General features: G+C 40.7%; 1 protein-coding gene and 1 long non-coding RNA gene across 2 annotated transcripts in view; one reads left to right on the top strand and one right to left on the bottom strand.

The window, feature by feature from the left end:
• The window catches only part of DCDC2 (doublecortin domain containing 2), a 159,926-nt gene extending 155,778 nt beyond the window's left edge, over window positions 1-4,148 (bottom strand). The window contains exon 1 of the mRNA XM_082346373.1: window positions 3,762-4,148. Within this exon, the coding sequence (XP_082202499.1) occupies window positions 3,762-4,054 (293 nt within the window). The 5' untranslated portion in view covers window positions 4,055-4,148. The remainder of the gene's footprint in view (window positions 1-3,761) is intronic.
• Window positions 4,149-4,959: 811 nt separating this feature from the next.
• On the top strand, window positions 4,960-18,554 carry LOC309607660. The gene is made up of 3 exons (XR_014232482.1): window positions 4,960-5,049; window positions 17,861-18,006; window positions 18,203-18,554. It is a non-coding gene; the product is annotated as an uncharacterized lncRNA (long non-coding RNA).
• Window positions 18,555-20,435: the final 1,881 nt, after the last annotated feature.

Here is a 20,435-nt window from a genome sequence, read left to right as displayed (position 1 = left end):
GTAAACTAGTTAACCTCTGGAGACCCCTATCATTCCATTACTATTTGCTACATATATTAACTAGTGATCATTCTTTAGCTATAGCATAAGCACAACCTAAAAACTTTATACCTTTGTCCACTTCAAGCTATCTGTCCATCACTGTGATCTCGTTCCACTGTGCTTCATACATAGAAGGTGACAAATGTTTTAATATTAAAAATAAATATAAATCTAGGATTTAATTTATAACCATAGATAGAAAGATAGATACATTCTCTACCTCAACTACCATAATTGCTGAGTTGCCAAAAATTTTATATTAGAATTAATTTTGGCTATGTTTTATTTTGTTGTTTTTTGGATAGAACGCTTTAGTTAATCCATACCTCTGGAAATTATCATGTATTTCTCTTACATAAACAGTATTATACAAGACAGTGAAAATTCTCCCTCTGCTTAACAATAAAATGGGTCTTTCGGAAATCTTCAGGGACTGATTTCCAACATAACAATAAAACATTCTAACTGTCATGTGCAGGAAAGTGATTTCAGATCCACATGTAGTAGAGTCAACATCCCAAAATGCATAAGGAAAACTCTGGGGAAAATAACAATCTCTAGAATTCTCTGCTATAAAATAAAGGTTTAATAGCTACCTGAAGTTTAATTACCGTTTCAAAATTATTAGAAGAAATATGAGTAAAAGATATGCAAGAACAAAGTTGATCATTTTCATTCAAAAAATATTTTTCCACCATTGCTGTCTTCCGCAACATCAATTAGGGTCTACATGGCATGAATTACCCTCAATATCTTTTGGGCTTTCTTTTGTTCTGCCAGTTTCTTCATTTGTTATGTAAACTTAAAACTGCAAAGCTTCAAATATATTCAGCATTTAAAGCTTCTTGGCTTCTATCATTATAACCGTAGATATTACCACTTTAACACAAATAAATATTCATCTGTCAGCATGGAAAATTAACCATGGACACGTTATAACAAACTCAGGGTTTTTGATCTGAAGTGCACTTTCTATTTGGTTTGGAACTGTACCTGTTTTTATCTTTTGAGTTGGTAGCACAAATAAACAAAAGAGAATACAAATTATTAAAGTGAGTCTGGAATTGCAGATTTATGTTCCCATGAAATTGCTTCATATGAAAATTATTTAATTTAAAAAATTAACAAAGTATATGATGAAAGGAACTGGACACAGAGATGCTTTGCATTTATAACACTTCGTTGTTTACAAAACACATTCACATCCATACCATTTACTTTCTACAACAAGACTGTGAGGTAGGAATGGTTATGTTCCTTTTCTGCATTAGGAAACTGACTAGCTGTGTCAAGTGAATTGCACAAGGATGCAGAGCTAATAAACAGCTCAAACACAAGTCTCCTAACTCTCAGCTTTAAGTTCTAAGTTATTTTGAAGTACAGTTTCATTTGGCTCTTCTCTAAGGAAGTTAGACAAAGCATACTAAAGGAGGTTTCAGGGAAGGGAAACTAAATCCAAATGTATCCCTCACCTCCCATAAAAAGAACATCTGGCATAACAAAAAAGCAGAACACCTAGAACTCAATTTAAACAAACTTACACAAGCTAGGATGATATTAGATAACTTTAGTGATACTTGGGAAAATAGTTCTACACAGTTAAAATCAGAACTCGCAAGCATAGATTTTATGGTAAAGGTATGTTTTTTGCCATCCTGAGGCCCAAGCTGAATTTTAATTAAAATATTATATTAAAAACTATGGGGGGAAAAAAACCTATGGAATATAGACTTACCATACAATCCAGCAATTCCACTCCTAGGTATATACCCAAAGAGAAATGAAAACCTATACATACCCAAATAATGAAAACTTGTATATACCCAAAGAGAAATGAAAATGTTCATAGCAGCATTATTCATATTAGCCAAAAGTGAAGCAATCCAAATATCCATCAACTGATTAACGGATAAACACAATGTGGTATAGCCATATCATGGAATATTATTCAACAATAAAAAGAATGAAGTACTGATACATACTATAACATGATAAGCCTTGAAAACATTATGCTAAGTGAAAGAAGACAGAAACACAAAAGGTCATATATTGTATGGTTCCTTTTACAGGCATACCTCATTTTATTGCACTTAAGAGATATTGCATTTTTTTACAAATTGAATCAGGTTTGTGGCCACCCTGCATGGAGCAAATCTATCAGCGCCATTTTTTCCAACAGCATTTGCTCACTTCATGTCTCTGTGTCACATTTTGGTAATTCTTGCAATATTTCACACTTGTTCATTATATTATATTTGTTATGGTAATCTGTGATCAGTGATCTTTGATGTTACTACTATGACTTGCTAAGGGTTCAAATGATGATTAGCATTTTTTAGCAATAAAGTATTTTTTAAATAAGGCACGTACTTTTTTTTAGACATAATGTTATTATTGCACACATAATAGACTACAGCATAGTGTAAACATAACTTTTATATACACTGGGAAACCAAAAAACTCCTGTGACTTGCTTTATTGCAATATTCACTTTATTGCAGTGGTCTGGAACACAACTTGCAATATCTCCGAGGTATGCCTGTATATAAAATGTCCAGAATAGACAAATCCATAGAGACAGAGAAACTAACCACTACTGATTAGTGGTTACTAGAGGATGGGGAGAAGGGGAAACTGGGAAGGTACAGGGTTTCTTTTTGGAGTGATGGAAATGTTCTAATATTAGTTTGTGGTGATGGCGGCAAAACTCTATGAATATACTAAAAACCACTGTGGTTTATGTTATGTGAAATATATCTCAGTAAAGCTATAAAAAAAAACAACCCTATGGAATATTAAATTCTACCTGTCCTACAGTACCCACCCCCACGAGGAATAATTTCTCTCAACTCCCATATAACTTTAACTATTTTTCTAATTGCACTCATTCTTTTGTACTTTGCATTAAAATTACTGGTGTGCATGTAGTCTGTCTCCTGTTAGATTGTGAACTCCAAAAGACAAGGAGTCCTGTCTTATCTCTGTTCCCTTCAGAGAACTAAGCACAGTTTGCTGATTCACTGAATGCCCACAATAAGTGAGCGCCCTGCCAGGAACTGGGGATAAGCACCACTACTAACGACCCCTGTCCTTGAAGGTTTAACCATCAAGTACCTGGTGACAGACATGTAGACAAATACAGTAAGCCAGTAAACTTTTCCAAGCATTAAGGAAATAACATAAACGTGCAGGAGGTGGGAGGAGGGTCACAAAGTGGGGTGTGGTCAGTTCTACTTGGAATTGAAAGGTTGAAAGCACTTTTCTTCACGGGTGACAATACTTCCAAGTGATTTTTAAGAAGTCTTTATTTAAACTAAAATGATAGGTTCCAACATTGTAAATCAACTATACTCCAACAAAAATTAAAATGATAGGTTCCAAGCAAAAGCGGAAAGAGAAAAAGCAGAACAGAAAATGCCAAATATCTAACATGACGTTTGTGTTACTCTTTCCAAATACCTAGTCACAGAATACTTTTTTTTTTTTGATTCCCACTCCTTATACACACATTTAAAGTCTGTTCCTACTGCTCCGTACGTGAACTTTCTTTTCCAATCACACTTTCAACCTCTGACCCCAGCTGCAGCGGGAGCCTTGAGTGGCATCAACCCGCACAGTCACAGCCCCTGGGCGCACCGAGGTGTGGGGTGAGGCGGGGGTTATTCCATTCCACCTTAGAACCCTCTGAAATGACGGGCGGTGGGGATAGAAGGACTCACTTGAGTTTCTTGAAGGCTTCCTGGCCCCCAGCCACGTAGTTGCCCCCGCTCTGGATCTGGTCTAGCTTCCGGATGCGGTGCCCGGCCCGCGGGGTGTAGATGTTCCTGACGGCCCCAAAGGGCGCCTGAACGCCGCCCGTCACCTCCTTGAGGAAGACGTCGAAGCTGGACACCTTCTTCTCGTGGAAGACGAAGCGGCGCCCCGCGAAGAAGGGGTCCCCGTTGCGGTACACCAGCACGCTCTTCACGACCGGCTGAGACAGGTGGCTGGACCTGGCGCTGGTGCCGCTCATCTTCCCCACGGCACGCCGCTCCGGCTCGCTTCTCAGCGGGGAGGCACCTCCGCTGCCCCAGCGGCCTCACGGCGCACGCGGCGCGGGGTCGCGTCCTGAAACGAATGGGCAACAGACAAGCTCACGGGTAAAGGCGAAGCAACTGCGTATGCCCGGCGTTCACCCCGCGAAGACCCTGCAGCTGCAGGACACGTTCAAGTAGTTCACCGGAGTCTGCACAGCCAATCAGCAATCGCGCTGCGCGCACGACACCTGTTTCACTCGCTACCGGCAGAATCAAGGCGTAACCACCTCTGCACAGGAGCCGCGCGGGGGCTTGAAACAGGCAAACTTCGTGCCCCCGGGAGGGAGGTGGGAATACACACACACACACACACACGAATTATAAAATTATAAATGTGATGAAACTTCTTTCCTCGCCTGGCTCTCTCCCCTCTCAATCTTTTGTTTGTTCCCAAAGTAATTAGGGTTCTGGCTGGAATTGCCCAGATTTTTCTTTGCCGAGAAATAAATGCCTAAAGTGCATTGAGAGAGTTTCCCAGACCCTTCACCCCTCCCCAGATGACCTGCACCGCCCCGCGGCGAAGCTCCCATGGGCATCGTTTAAACACATAGGGCAGAGGCAGGCAATCGAGTCCCAAGGCGGGGGGTAGTGGGTGAGGTCCCGGGAGGCGCCCGCGGCCGGAGTACCTACCGACACCCGAGGCCCAGTGGGGGGAGGGGCGGCTTGGGCCGGGCGGGGCAGGGCGGGGTCGGGGGCAGGGGCGCCGCGGTAAACTCGGCGGCGGCCGCGCGTCGCTGCCGCTGTTCCTCCAGCTGCCGTTTCCTCTGCGGGCCTCCCTCACCCGGGGCGCGGGGGGGGAAACGGAGTTGTTATTTCTGGCCGTTTCCATAGCAACTGCAGCCACGCGCTGGGAGCGGAATCAGTGAACTAGGCCTGGCGCGCTCCTGGATCCCTCGGGCTTTGCCCGCAGCCTCCGGCAGAGACTCGAGAAGTGAGTGTTTTGGGGGTAAGAAGGGGAAGCCTGGGAGTCATTATCATGCAGTCACTCTATAAATGGACGCCTACTGGGTGCCAGGCGCTGTGTTAGAAGTTGGGGGATACAGCGGTATAGAAAAAAATCTAATATTTTGAAGTGCCTACCATATGCGTAGCTTTATGCCGAGAAAAGGTTGCCTCCAGAAGGCTAAGTGGCTCTCGGTGACCAAGAGCCCACATCCATGCTGTTTGTATAGATTGGATCGGTGTACCGTAAGATGGGGGAGAGGAGCTTTGAGAACTTCAGTGAAGAGGTGCTTTGTCCAAGCTACTCTGGGACACATATTGTGGAAGCAGGAAAATTCTCTTTAAAAAGTTGAAATCTTCCAGCTCATCTCTCCCAGTGTTCCCTTTGTTCCTCCTAAGACGTCCCTACTATGTGTCATGTGCAAATTTCATTACTGGCTGTTCCTAATTCTTCATCTATGAATAAAAATAATGTTAATAATAACTACCATTAATTGAACACTTACCATGTGCATTGTGTTAAGCACTTTAGATTATCTAATTTAATTAGATTATCTAATTTAATGTTCACAGCCTTCAGAGGTAAACATTCTCTCCTCAGATGAGGAGACTGAGGCGTAGAGAAACAGAAGGAATTCACCTCAGGTCGTGTGGGAAAATTCAAACCCAGTTTTCTGTGATTCCAGGACCACCTTAACCACCATGTCATACCAATCTGAGAGATGAATGTATGGGACATTGCAATCTGGGGCAGAAATGTTATTATTAAAGTTACTTAATACATCAATGCCTTGAAAGTTAACAGTTTTCAAAAGAAGACTAAAGAGAAGAGAACAATACAGAGGGAAAATAGAAGAAGGAAATTTTGTGAGCTGGTTGTGAAGAATACACAGGTTGAGGGAATGGATGGGGAAAATATCTGTGGGGATGTGCTACCAAGTAGGTGAATAGGAGAGAAAACCTGTTTTGAGGGATGAAAGGCAGTAAATCAAGCCACCCCCAGACCACCTAAACCTCCCTACCATCCATACCCATACCAGCCCAGAGCAAAATAAAAACATGTGGCCTCTTGTTCAAAAATTACGAATTTCAAGATGGTGGCCACAGAACAATAAACTAAGCTCGAGGGTCTTCTGAGTGTGAAGCCTTGTCATCAGCCCATGAAGCAGCCCCACATCTGTATTCTGATGCCTCCCCCAACACTATCTCCAGTCCAGATTTGTCTCCTGAGCCCAGACTCATTTATCCATTTGCCTCTTAGACAGTGATATGGTGATAAATGTTTAACTGCTGGTTTGCAGGTTGGGGAAAGCCTTGATTCACAGCACTTGCCAACTTTTGTAGTTTAAATAGTGCAAACAAGGCCCATTTCCAGCTCCAATCTGACATCACTGAAAGCATGAGATGTGCAGTAGCATGTATGGTATTTCCACCATTCAGATACAATAGACATATAACCTCAGAGATAATAGTAAAATGGAGGTGGTGATGAGTTTTGAGTAGTTATTATCTTCATTTTTAATGTAATTTATTTAATTGTATATTTATGCAATGACCATGTTTAAAATTCCTGGAAATTTAACAATTGAGTCGGGGCTTCCCTGGTGGCACAGTGGTTAAGAATCCGCCTGCCAATGCAGGGGACACGGTTCAAGCCCTGGTCCGGGAGGATCCCACATGCCTTGGAGCAGCTAAGCCCGCGAGCCACCACTACTGAGCCTGTGTGCCACAACTACTGAAACCCTCGCACCTAGAGCCCGTGCTCCACAAGAGAAGCCACCACAATGAGAAGCCCGCGCACCAGGCTTAACTATATTTAACTATGGCGGAGAAACAACAACAGAAATAGTCATATATTTGCAGTCTTTCTCTCTGCTCCTTTTGCATGCTGAATTTGTGTTAGAGCTCTTCTCTGTTATACAGAATCCCAACACAGCAAAGGGAGAAGGATTTCAGAAGCCAGAAAAGTTAGATAAACACTGATCATGGTTATCATCAAAAAGACCACAAATAACAAATGTTGGTGAGGATGTGGAGAAGAGGGAACCCTTGTGCATTGCTGGTGGAAAAGTAAATTGGTGCAGCCACTGGAGAAAACAGTATGGAGATTTCTCAAAACACTAAAAAAAACACTAATTCGAAAAAATACATGCACCCCAATGTTCACAGCAGCATTGTATACAATAGCCACGCTATAGAAGCAACCCAAGTGTCCATCAACAGACAGCTGGATTAAGAAAAGATGATCAACAAAGCTAAATGTTGGTTCTTTGAAAAGATTTATAAAATCAACACAACTCTGGTGAGATTAATTAAAAGAATGATAGCATAAAGAACAATGGTAAAAAAGGAAAATGTGGGACGTACTGTATATGCCACAGACCTTTAAAAGATAATAAAATTGATACCATGAACAACTTTATGCCAATAAACTTAAAAAAGAATGAAACGGACATAGTCTTAAACATAAATAACTTCCCAAATCTGATTAAAACAAAAACAACTAACAGGACCCAAATGACTTCACTGGCAATTTCACTGGTGACTTCTGCCAAACATTTAAGGAACTATAATTTCAGTCTAATGCCAAATCTTTCAGAAGCTAGCATAACTTTTATACCAAAATCTTGCAAGAACAATATAAAATGAAAATTACATAAATACAAAAATTCTAAGCTAAATACTAGGAAACAATAACCATGAAGATATACCATAACTAAATTGGATTTATGCCAGGAATGCAAAGTTGGTTTGACATTAGAAAGAGCCATTAATTTAATTCTGCATGTTATAGATTAAGTAAGGGAGAAAATCAGATGATTATGATTTTGGATTTAATATGGATTAAGGGGACTTCCCTGGCGGTCCAGTGGTTGAGACTCTGTGCTTCCACGGCAGGGGGCACGGGTTTGATCCCTGGTCAGGGAACTAAGATCCTGCATGCTGCACAGTGTGGCCAAAAATAAAACATAAATAAATAAATAAATATGGATTAAAATTAAGAATTTATGTTCAAAGAAAGAAACCAAAAACAGAGAAAAAAGCCACAAACTAGGAGGTGATACTTATAAAATATATAACCAATAAAGGACTACTACTGAGAATATATGAACTATTCAGTATCCAAAAAGGTAAAGAAAAAAACCCTAACTCAACTTTTTAAATGGGCAAAAGATTCAGACAGCCTCTTAACAAAGGAGGAAATCTAAATTACCAATAAACATATGAAAAGATGTTTAGCTTCATTAGAAATCAGAGAAATTCTAATTAAAACCTCCAAGACTTTGCCCCCAGATTGGCAAAAATTAAGATATGACAAACCAAAGTCATCGAGAATGGAAAGCAACAGGAACTCTCATCCACCACTGGTGAGACTAACCTAGAACAACCACTTAGAACCAGCATTTCTTCTACTTTCTAAATACCCTAGAAAAACTCCTGTACATGGTGCATCAGGAGACATCTACAAGAAAGTGTGTAGAAGTATTTCTCATATTAAGAAAAGAGACAATCCAAATGTGGAAGAACAATAGAATGGATAAATAAATAGATAACAGACAATAGAACACCATATACAGCAGTGAAAATGAACTCAACAGCATACACCAACATGTACCAACATGGAAGACTATCCACAAACATAATGCTGAGTCAGAAAAGCAAGGCACAGAAGAATAAATATAGTATAATTTCACTAGTATAAAATTCAAACGCATGCAGAACTAAAGAATTCACTGTTGAAGGATCCAAGATGGTAAAACTATAAAGAAAAGTAAGGGAGAGTGATAGACATAACATTCAGGATAGTGGTTACCTGTTGGCATGGGGAGCGGGGTGGGGGGAATACAGGGGATGGGATCTGGCAGTAGCATTACGATCTATTGTAGGAAAATGGTAATATCTCACTCTTGGACTGGTGGGGGTGAGGGTGTGGTGCACAAATGTCTTTGTATTATTGTTAATATTTTTTATCCCTCATATACCTTATAAATATTTTGTTATATATTCAAAATTTAGGTTTTTTCCCAAAAAAGAGTTGTGATAAATAAGCTAATTCTTATTTAGAAGGAAGGAGGAGAAGGAAGAAAGGGAGAGGGGAGAGGGAGGGAAGTAAGAGAAGGGAGAGGAAGTGGGGAGGGAGGGAGAGGAAGAATTGGGATGCTTGTAGGCATTCAGCAAAGAAGAGATTAATGGGAGCAATAGCAATGGGGTAGGGCCACCCAGAGGAGGTGAGTCTTGAGGTGGGCCTTGAAGAATTGATTGGATGTGATACAGTGAAGAGATGGAGGAGAAATTAAAGGAGGCTTCATGAGGGAAGGATGATGAGCAAAGACAATATGGAGGAATAAGCCTGGGAAGAACCCAAAAGGCAAATAGTCGTCTCTGACCCAGGCCTGGCTCAGGAGACGATGGGAGGCCTGTGTCTGCTGGGGGAGCCTGTGGTGAAGGACAGTGAAGGCTGGATGGCGGAGCCCCAGCAGAGAGGGCCCCGGAAGCCAGGTAAAATCAGAGGCTGCCTGAGGAGGCCCAGCCTGTGGTGACCAATGTCCCTCCCCTCTGAGGAGTTGAAAGGGAGAACCTGACCCCCTTGGGCATGCGAGAGCCTCCTGAGTCGCTTAGCCATCTTGAGGAATCCAGGTTTTATCAGAAATGCCCCACAGTGATTGGAGAAATCCCTACTCTTCATCTTCTAGGGCTTAACTATGTGGAATCTGGAATTCCCTGAGAATAAAGAGGATGCGGGCTTCCACTGCCTTCTCCTCACTGTGATCCTGCACCTGGGCTGGAATTTCCCTGAAGGTCCCCTCCCTGTGGAATGAGGTTAGAAACCCTGAAAACCATATGCCCAGAGGCCGCATTAGAGTGTGTGGTGAGTTGGGAATATGGCTGTACCCCGAGAGGGATCTACGGAGGATCCCTCCAGCTGAGGGCCCTGTGAGACAGGGCCACTCATGTGGGTGACCCCAACATCAAGACAGACCCTAACATGATACCTGGGCAAGTGGAACAAGTCAACCAGGGGTGGGTTCAGTGTAAAATCCCACTTCGTACATCTTTAGGGGCAAGGAATGAATGCTCTCTAAGGCAGAGTATAACATATAATATAAACAAAGGTATAAGTACTGCCATTTTCTCTGAATGGAATGCTTAAGTACCAGGTTTTTAAGTACGGTTGAGTCTTTCTTGTCATTCAGCTCTCAGCTGAATGTTTACCTCATCAGAAAGGCCTTCCCTAATAACCTTATGTAAAGTGTCCCCTAGTCACTGTAGGTCACAACGCCCTGTTCTGTTTCTTGTTTGTGGCACTTGCCACTCTGTAGAATGTCTGGGAGAGTGGGACATTGTCTGATCTGTCACTGCTCTATATGAAGTATTTAGAACAGTGCCTGGCATATAGTCTAGCAAATGAATATTGTGTGTGTGTGTGTGTGTAAAAAGAGAGAAAAGGGAGTAGGAGAGAAGAAGGAGGGAAGGAAGGAAGGGAGGGAGGGAGGGAGGAAAAGGGCAAAGGAAGGAAGCTGTCCTAGCTTAGGTCTCCACTATGTCCCCTACAGTATTCATGTATGTCTGAGCCTGTCTGCCAGACTGTTAGATAGACCCACCAGGAATGTGTTTTTATGAAAAACTAAGGCATCACTGGAAAAAAAAACCCCAACTCATCCTAAAGTAAAAAGCTGTAAGAGAAGTAAACCCAGTAACAAAGGCTAGACCATGGGAGAGGGGCAATCTGAAGTTTAGCATCTCACGTGTCAGGTTCCAATCCCCATGTACTCATTACGGGGAATTGGATGTGGCTATCAGCAAAATGTGAAATAAATATTTCACTATAAATTCTATAAAGCATTGAGCACAAACAGCTCTTCTTTCATACTGTGTGTAAAATGTAATGTGGAAGCGAGATGGAGAAGAGAGGCTTTCTGGCGCAGGGAGCAGAGTCACCTTGGCGGTGCCTCCCTGGACCCTGTGGACTGTAACGCAGCATCCGTGGCGCTGGGACCTGGCAAGAGCCAGCATCACCTCACAGGCAACGGTACACAGGGGGCAGTACCCGGCTTCACAAGCAGTAGAGGCCTCAGTAGGAAATAGCACCGAAAGGAGCTAGAGCAGGGAATGAGGAACATGCAGAAGCTGGGCAGACTTAAGAGCTCACTCCCTGGGAACTCTTCAAAGTAACTGGGGGAAGTTTCAGGGGGACAGTTATGGGATGCACATGTATGTTTCATAGGAAGCAAGAACCTGCCAAGCTGTGCCTTAATAATTTTGACCAGTTTTACCCACTGGCCTGATACGACCTGAGAAAATATAGGGGTTTGAGATGTTGAAAGTGAGAGAGGTATACGCAAAACAATTAATAGAACCTAGTGATGTTGAAAAAGACAAGAGAGTAACTATTTTAAATATCAGTGTGGGGGGTTTTTTAAAGATAAGAAACGCCTCTGTATTAGAGAGTTTCATCCAGAGATTCTGAAATGCAGCATCACATCCGCTTCACGATTGCTTCACAGACATGCCGCTTCTGTAGATCCCATTGTAAGAGGTATGATTAATGAGATTCTTCGGCCAATAAGGCCACTTGTAAACTACAGAAATCCTCAGAGGGATTCATCAATGCCCTATGCCTTCTGGAGGCATTGAGCTAGCCACCTGAAGGATTCCCTTGTCTCTAGACAATTATTTCACGGCAAGGAAGAAAAAAATTGCCTGAGGTTTCCAACCACAGTCAAATTCACTGGAGTCAATAAACATTTCAGATGGTCCATGTGGCTGCCACACGATGGTTAAACACAAAACTTTACTCTTGAAAGACTGCTCTTTTTCTATACTAGAAAGCAGACAGATGTGACCAAAAATCATATATTCTAGATATCAGAGGATCTGACCTCTGTAACTGACTTCCTCAAAATGTATTGGTAATGATAGTATTTTATTATAAGAGAGAATGAAGAAAATTGCTAACTAGGGATGTTTTATGTTTTAAAAGGCATACACATTGCAATGCGGTCATCAAATTATGTAAATCTCTTAATTTAGGAAAGATTTGCATCTATTTCACAGGGATGATCTCATAATTGATTTTAACTTGCTTCACTGAAAATGTTAATGTACTTCAAAGTAGATTGGTTGTGTTGTTTTATTTATACATAATACTTGTAACCTGGTTTTGAATCTTGGCTCCATCACTTAATAGCTCTGTCACCAGGGGTCTGTTGCTTCACTTTTCTAAGTCTTAGTTTCCTCATCTATAAAATGAGCAACAAAACCCTACCCATATAGGATTAAAAGAGATAATGACAAATGTATAGTGTTTACAGTATGCACCAAATAAATATTATCTCATTTTTTAAGAGATAACTTTTTTTTCTTCTTCTCTTGTGTAGATGAGTGTGGTCAATTTTAGATATTACATATACAACATTTGGCCAGGCTCAGTAGAATATAACAGAGCAGAGAGCAACAATCCTGCTTGGGGTTTAGTCTTGAGGCCACTTGCCTTACTACCCCAAGATGGGCAGTGCCAGCGCTCAGCCCAGATCCTCTCGGATCCCTGAGACCCTGTGTGTCCCACCCCTGGCTTCTACGTTCCATGCCTGTGACTCTTCTTCACAGGCAGCCTCAGGCTACTGTAGCAGCAGCATCTGAACTGTCTGAGAGCAGAGCGTGCTGGAGAGTTTATCTTTCCCCACCCCTACCTCCACCTACCACCAGCCCACACCTACCCACTGTCCCTTACCCTGTGACCAACCAGTGCAAGAGTCTGAAAGCCCTCCTCCCTTGCTTTAGGTTGGGTTAATTCTAAGGCATAAAGTATACTTCAGAGCTCCCCTGTGGAATCACGTTGAAGTGGCCCTCAGTGGGATATCGCCTGAAATCACACCCTTACCTGGCTTCTTACCAATTCCTTTAAATGCACTTCCGTAATACGTCACTATATACAAACCTATGACCCTACCCCTTCTGACTCTCTAACCTCCAGTCCTGGACCTTAGCTGCCTACCTAATGCATGCACACATTCATTCATTCATTCATTCATTACCAAATACTAGCTCAGAACCTACTCTGGGCAAAGCACTATTTCTCATTTATAGAGTACAGTAAATATTCTGCCCTTTCTCCACCTTCTGTGCCCTAATTTCATCTTCTTAAAAGGATTCCTGTCATATTGTATTAGAACTTACCCTAATGATAATTACCTCTTTAAAGAACTCCAAATACAGGCACATTCTGAGGGAATGGGGCTTAGGACTTCAGCATATGAATTTTTGAGGGGTACACAATTCACCTCATAACATCCATTATTTGTAATTCGAGTAGTGCCAATTCTATCAGATCACCACTCTCTTTATTTTACATATTATTTGTTCTAAAGAACGTTTAGTTTATATGTTAGTTATACCCATTTACTTCCTTTTTGGGAAAGTGGATAGACCCATAGGTCTTAGAGTGAACCCAAGCTGAGTTTAAAGCTGGTGGTGAATGAAAAACACTAACCATCAAATGTCTCAACGAACCTATAAATGCTAGCTCAGTGGCATGAGGTACCAGTAAAGGATACAGCAGACCTGGGACTATAGCGATTTTCAATCTTTCAGTCAAGTCATTACCAATTGACTTACTCTTTGATTTGTTTCAGTGTATCTGTTGGCAATATACATCATTTGTATCATTGATTTGTTTTGTTCTTATACACTATAGTTTCTGGAAACCGAAGAACAAAGTATTACACTATTTTACAGGAAACCAGAACCCCCTTGAGACTTGATCATTTATGACAACTGAGGACTAGAACAAAGAGCTTCACTTTTTAAAGGGTTTCTGCCTCAGTTTGGGAGGTGTAGGAAGCTGCTAGGCTAACTTTGCTTGCCTGCAGGACTGCTGGAAGCTGATGTAATGTTGATACTTTTCTTTGAGTAATTCCCCTTACAACACAATTTACTCTATCTTACAAGGAGTTTGTTGTGACACTTTGATTCTTTAAACAGAAAAGCTATTTAAACAAAGCAATTTCTCCTCCATGGTGATTTAACAGTCCAACTATAGGGAGGGGAAAAAAAAAAAAAAAACTTTCACAAAACTAGGCAACCTAAGCTCAAAATCCTTTTCAACACTTCATGCAATTCTCCATTCCCTTCACCTAAAATTAAATTATTTGTGTCACAAAAATAAACTCAAAATGGATTAAAGACCAGACACTATAAAAGGCCAGACACTATAAAACTCTTAGAGGAAAACAAAGGCAGAACACTCTATGACATAAATCACAGCAAGATCCTTTTTGACCCACCTCCTACAGAAATGGAAATAAAAACAAAAATAAACAAATGGGACCTAATGAAACTTAAAAGCTTTTGCACAGCAAACAAAACCATAAACAAGACCAAAAGACAACCCTCAGAATGGGAGAAAATATTTGCAAATGAAGCAACTGACAAAGGATTAATCTCCAAAATTTACAAGCAGCTCATGCAGCTCAATATCAAAAAAACAAACAACCCAATACAAAAATGGGCAGAAGACCTAAATAGACATTTCTCCAAAGAAGATATACAGATTGCCAACAAACACGTAAAAGGATGCTCAACATCACTAATCATTAGAGAGATGCAAATCAAAACCACAATGAGGTATCACCTCACATCAGTCAGAATGGCCATCATCAAAAAATCTACAAACAATAAATGCTGGAGAGGGTGTGGAGAAAAGGGAACCCTCTTGCACTGTTGGTGGGAATGTAAATTGATACAGCCACTATGGAGAACAGTATGGAGGTTCCTTAAAAAACTAAAAATAGAACTACCCTATGACCCAGCAATCCCACTACTGGGCATATACCCTGAGAAAACCATAATTCAAAAAGAGTAATGTACCACAATGTTCATTGCAGCACTATTTACAATAGCCAGGAAGCAACCTAAGTGTCCATTGACAGATGAATGGATAAAGAGGGTGTGGCACATATATACAATGGAATATTACTCAGCCATAAAAAGAAACGAAATTGAGTTATTTGTAGTGAGGTGGATGGACCTAGAGTCTGTCATACAGAGGGAAGTAAGTCAGAAAGAGAAAAACAAATACCGTATGCTAACACACATATATGGAATCTAAAAATATATATATATATGGTTATGAAGAACCTAGGGGCAGGACAGGAATAAAGACGCAGACATAGAGAATGGACTTAAGGACACAGGGAGGGGGAAGGGTAAGTTGGGACGAAGTGAGAGAGTGGCATGGACATATATACACTACCAAATGTAAAATAGATAGCTAGTGGGAAGCAGCCGCATAGCACAGGGAGATCTGCTCGGTGCTTTGTGACCACCTAGAGGGGTGGGATAGGGAGGGTGGGAGGGAGACGCAAGAGGGAGGAGATATGGGGATATATGTATATGTATAGCTGATTCACTTTGTTATAAAGCAGAAGCTAACACACCATTGTAAAGCAATTATACTCCAATAAAGATGTTAAAAAAAAGAAAATAAAAGTCCCTTCCTAGCCAAAAAAAAAAATTATTTGTGTCACCCTCAACAGGAGCAAGACTTTCTTCAATGCTGAGTTAATAAAATTAACTCATCTTCTTCAGCTTGACTCTACAAACTGGCCAATACTTTTGGAATGGTTTCACTATGCCAAACTAAGTTCTGTTTTTCTACATCCCAGTTCTCTGTTTATATGCATAATCATTAAGTAAGTAGGTATAACTATCTTATTTACGTTAAGTCAGGAGTGATGTTTATAAAATGAATATACTTATCTTTAAATATAAGGAAATAAATTGAAAAGAAATAAAGCCAAAGCTTAGTCAGTTGATACCTTCCCCCAGACCCCACAGCCCAAAGAATTCAAGGTCCTCTGGTCTCTGATGGGCTCGCTGCCTCTCCAGGTTGTTATCAGATTTCATTAAAGTGAAAATTAGAGTAATGCATATCTGAGGTTGATTTTTTGTTGTTGTTGGTAAACTGTGCTAATCCTTTTGTAATTCAGATTTGGAGCAATAGAACCACACAATGAATGTGGATTGGGCCTGTCTCCAACATTCCAGGGGCTTCTTTCATATTTTCACACTACTAACAGGCTACATTTCTCCACAGACCTTAATTTTACACAACCTCAGAAGAGAGTTTTTCTTTTCTTTCCTTTTTTTAATTCCAAAATGAAAATCACTATCCTTTAACACCAACAAGTATGCTTCGATGGCTAATTCTCTGCCTCTACCGTCATTAAAAGGTTACTTCTGTGAAAACCTTAGATGTCCACTTTGGACTAACAATTTTTGAGTTAGTGTTTTAAAGGATTTTCTTTAGGTCACTGATAATTATTGAGGTAAAACAGTATTATCTCTTAGTACCTGGGGGGGGTTGGTTTTGTTTTCGGGTCCAATGTGGTAAGCCACAGTGAATTTATAATAAATAGAAGACTTCCATGAAAGAAAACTACCCCCTGCTGTGAACAAACCAAGAGAGAAGTTAACCATTACAGAGTAACAATTTTGCAGGAAATTATGTCACTAATACAGAAGTTATTGGTTAACTGCAGTCCAGTTTCTGGATTAATGGAGGGAGCTGCTTTAGGGAACTATGATGTTCTGATGTTATTTAAAGTTTGGGAATTCTAATTTAAAAAATTTTTATCAGTCAATAAGACCATGACCAGCATAGGAGATAGTATTATTAAGGCTAGACACCCTAATGTTTGCTCATCACATATATCGATTTCTAACTTAATTATAAACTACAGAAGTTTCAGTGATTGCACAATATAACATTTTTTCAACCCTCTGTTTTATGACCTATTTGATCTCTTCCCAATGACATGTTCAGATAGTGCAGCAAAACCATACTGAGTGCAGATTTGAAAAGCACTTCTTAAAACATCTATGTGAGTGGATGACAAGGTTTAAATACCATGTAAGTTAAAATGCAGTAAAACCTTTCCTGATAAGAACCCAGGGAATTCCCTGGCGATCCAGTGGTTAGGATTCTGCGCTCTCACTGCTAAGGGCCTGGGTTCAATCCCTGGTCGGGGAACTAAGATCCAACAAGCCATGTGGCGCAGCCAAAAAAAAAAGAAAAGAAAAGAACCCAGCACACCCTGAACCCTGCCTAACTGACTTTTTCCCATGATTAACTCAAATTTAATCTGAAAGAGACAAATGACAAAACAATATCAGAAACTTACTCAAGCCAGAAGGAAGAAGAGAGGAAAAAAAGAAACAAATAACTCCATTACATTTATTTAAGATGCACATTTTTTCCCACCACCTTTACATCTCTGAAATCGGGATGTGCCTTACAAAGTCCTACACTTGTCCTTGACCAGGTGGTGTATTGTGTGAGCAGGTAAGAACCTGGACATACTGTTCACAGTGTCACCACTTGAGATATGTTCATGGTGGGTACCTCATATGTTAGGTTTAACTGTCTTTTAAAATGAATTTTTTAAAGATTTTTTAAGATTAATTTTTTTAAAGATCATACCATGATTTAGCATTGAAACAAAAAAGTTTTAGAAATGCCGTAATATTTTGCTTACATTTTCCCATTTATATACAAGAATGTCATGTGATAAAGAGCTATGTCTAAATAAGTCTAAAAGAGGACTTTCAATAAGTATATAATTTTTTAAATCTATATTATAAGAAAGCATTGTATCATCATTTAATTGAATTTAATATTTTTCTTTGTTAGGGGTGCATAAAATAAGTGTGCATCTTGCAATCATGTTACCGAATTGGTCTTATGGACCCTGACTTGGGTCCTAGCCCAGCCAAGGCCTCCTGTTTCTTTTCCTATTCAGATTCACACAGCCAATAATGAAACTGATGCTGAGACTGAAACAGCACAAGCTTTGTTGAACGGCCGTTCAGTGGCTGAGAATGGAAGTGGAAACTTAGTTCACAAATCAACTTCTCCTCAGGGAAGATCAGGGCAAGATTTTTAAAGGTAAGGTTAATGAGGCGGAGGCCTATGCATTGGTTTTCTGGGAATGGGTGGGGTTCTTCCTGGAACTGGACTGCCATCTCTGTTTCTTCCTTCTATGGTCCTTCCTGTCTTGGCTGCCAGTAGGTGTGTCATTTAAAATGCTAATGTAGGGACTTTCCTGGTGGCGCAGTGGTTAAGAATCTGCCTGCCAATGCAGGGCACGTGGGTTCGAGCTCTGGTCCAGGAAGATCCTACATGCCGTGGAGAAGCTAAGTCCGTGTGCCACAGCTACTGAGCCTGTGCTCTAGAGCCTGCGAGCCACAACTACTGAGCCCGCATGCCACAACTACTGAAGCCTGCGCGCCTGGAGCCCGTGCTCTGCAATAAGAGAAGCCACGGCAACGAGAAGCCCATCCACCACAACGAAGGGTAGCCCCTGCTCGCTGCAATTAGAGAAAGCCCGTGCGCAGCAACGAAGACCCAACACAGCCAAAAATAAATACATTGTAAGAAAAATTTATTTTTCAAAATTATTTTCAAAATAATAAAATATTTTCAAAATAATAAAATATTTTCAAAATAATAAAAAATTATTTTTCAAAAATTATTTTTTCAAAAATAAATAAATTTTAAGAAATTAAAGTAAGTAAATAAAAAATAAAATAAATGCTAATGTAGTACAATGAACGTATAACGGGGCTCAAGGTCTGCTGGAGGTCGGGTCTTCTGCCATCTTGGATTTGGCCGGTTGTTTTAATCAGTTCTGGTGGCCTCTTGTTTTTCTCTTCTGGTGGTTTCCCATAAGACAAAGATAACACTTGCCCACAGCTTACCTTCCCTCAAGGAAGGGAGAGGGTTAGAGCCCGAGGCTAACAGCCATGGTAACAATCCCAAGTGTCTTAGATTGGAAGAAGTAGTGCCGTTCCAGTCCGTAGGGTTCCAGTCCGTAGGGTCACTACTCATAAATCTCTCCAACAGCTTTACATGTACAGCTGGAATGCCCCACCCCAGGATCTTCCCTGACAAGTATCTGCCCTAGTTGCCTCCATTATTTCTCCACCACCAAAATCAGAGTTTCCCGGGAAAGGAGGAAGCAAAGCTGGCAGCCGCTTTTTCAGGATCCAGCCGTCACCTTTTACTCTCATCAGTCAACTTTGATTATAAGATATTATGGAACTCAAAAGTAAGTCTACCTGGTATAAAACCTAGTGCTAGGGTATTAATCAGTAAGAAATTACATTTAGAATCATGACCCAGATTACCAAAGATTCATTTACTGTTGCAGAAAATAATAATATAGCTTAGAGGGCTTCCCTGGTGACGCAGTGGTTAAGAATCCTCGTGCCAATGCAGGGGACACAGGTTCGAGCCCTGGTCCCAGAAGATTCCACATGCCACGGAACAACTAAGCCCGTGCACCACAACTACTGAGCCTGTGCTCTAGAACCCGCGAGGCACAACTACTGAGCCGGCATGCCGCAACTACTGAAGCCCGCGCACCTAGAGCCCGTGCTCCGCAACAAGAGAAGCCACTGCAGTGAGAAGCCCGCGTACCGCAACGAAGAGTAGCCGCTCCTCACCACAACTAGAGAAAGCCCGCGGGCAGCAACGAAGACCCAACGCAGCCAAAAATAAATAAATGTATAAAAAATAATAATAATATAGCTTAGAAACGTTCCCAATAAGAAGGGTTGAAACAAAAATGAGGTTTAGCTAACTCACCATCAGCTAAATCTTTACTTTCTGGTAAACTTAAATTATGCCATTCTGTATTATAATCAGGATCCTATGAGAACTTCCCTTAGGCATTAGGGTTATATTAAAAATGTATGGATAAAAACAAACAAACAAACAAACAAGTGTCGATGTACCTCTATCAGTTTCAAAACTTCGCTTCCAGGTCTGGTAAACTGGGGAAGGTCTAGAACATTTCCAAGCTTCCTGAAAAAGTGAACTTAAATTCTTCTAACATCTTCCTAGATGATCATATCTGAACACGGCTTCCCTTTGTGTTGGCAGAAGGTATAAAAAGTACAGTGGCATATCCATATAAGCTCGGTTTTTAAAAGAGTAAAATGGTAAAATTTAATAAATTACACACCATGTCATACAAGGTTTTATTCTATTTATTTAACTATCTCGCCTACTCTAAATTTCTTGAAAGTAATTTTTCACCAAATTTGCCATATCATTCTTGGCTGTTGCTTGGAGCCAGTTCAAGCACATTACAGTATGAAGTACATGTACATTTATTTTTTAAAGCATACAGATGTACTTCTATTAAGGTCGGTTATCTTCACACACCAAAATCTTCACACACACATTTTGACAGCTGCTAAATTTTTATAAAAATTTCTAAAATGCTGCTTTATATTAAACACCTTCTCAATACACCTGTATTTGGTACATAAAGGTGGAGACTGCACCAGTTATCAGATGTCACCATATAC

The sequence above is a fragment of the Balaenoptera borealis genome, assembly GCF_965194805.1.
Source record: "Balaenoptera borealis genome assembly, chromosome: 12".
Lineage (NCBI taxonomy): Eukaryota > Metazoa > Chordata > Mammalia > Artiodactyla > Balaenopteridae > Balaenoptera > Balaenoptera borealis.
The sequence above is the reverse complement of the archived record's forward strand: the minus strand, read 5'-3'. Positions and strand labels throughout refer to the sequence as shown.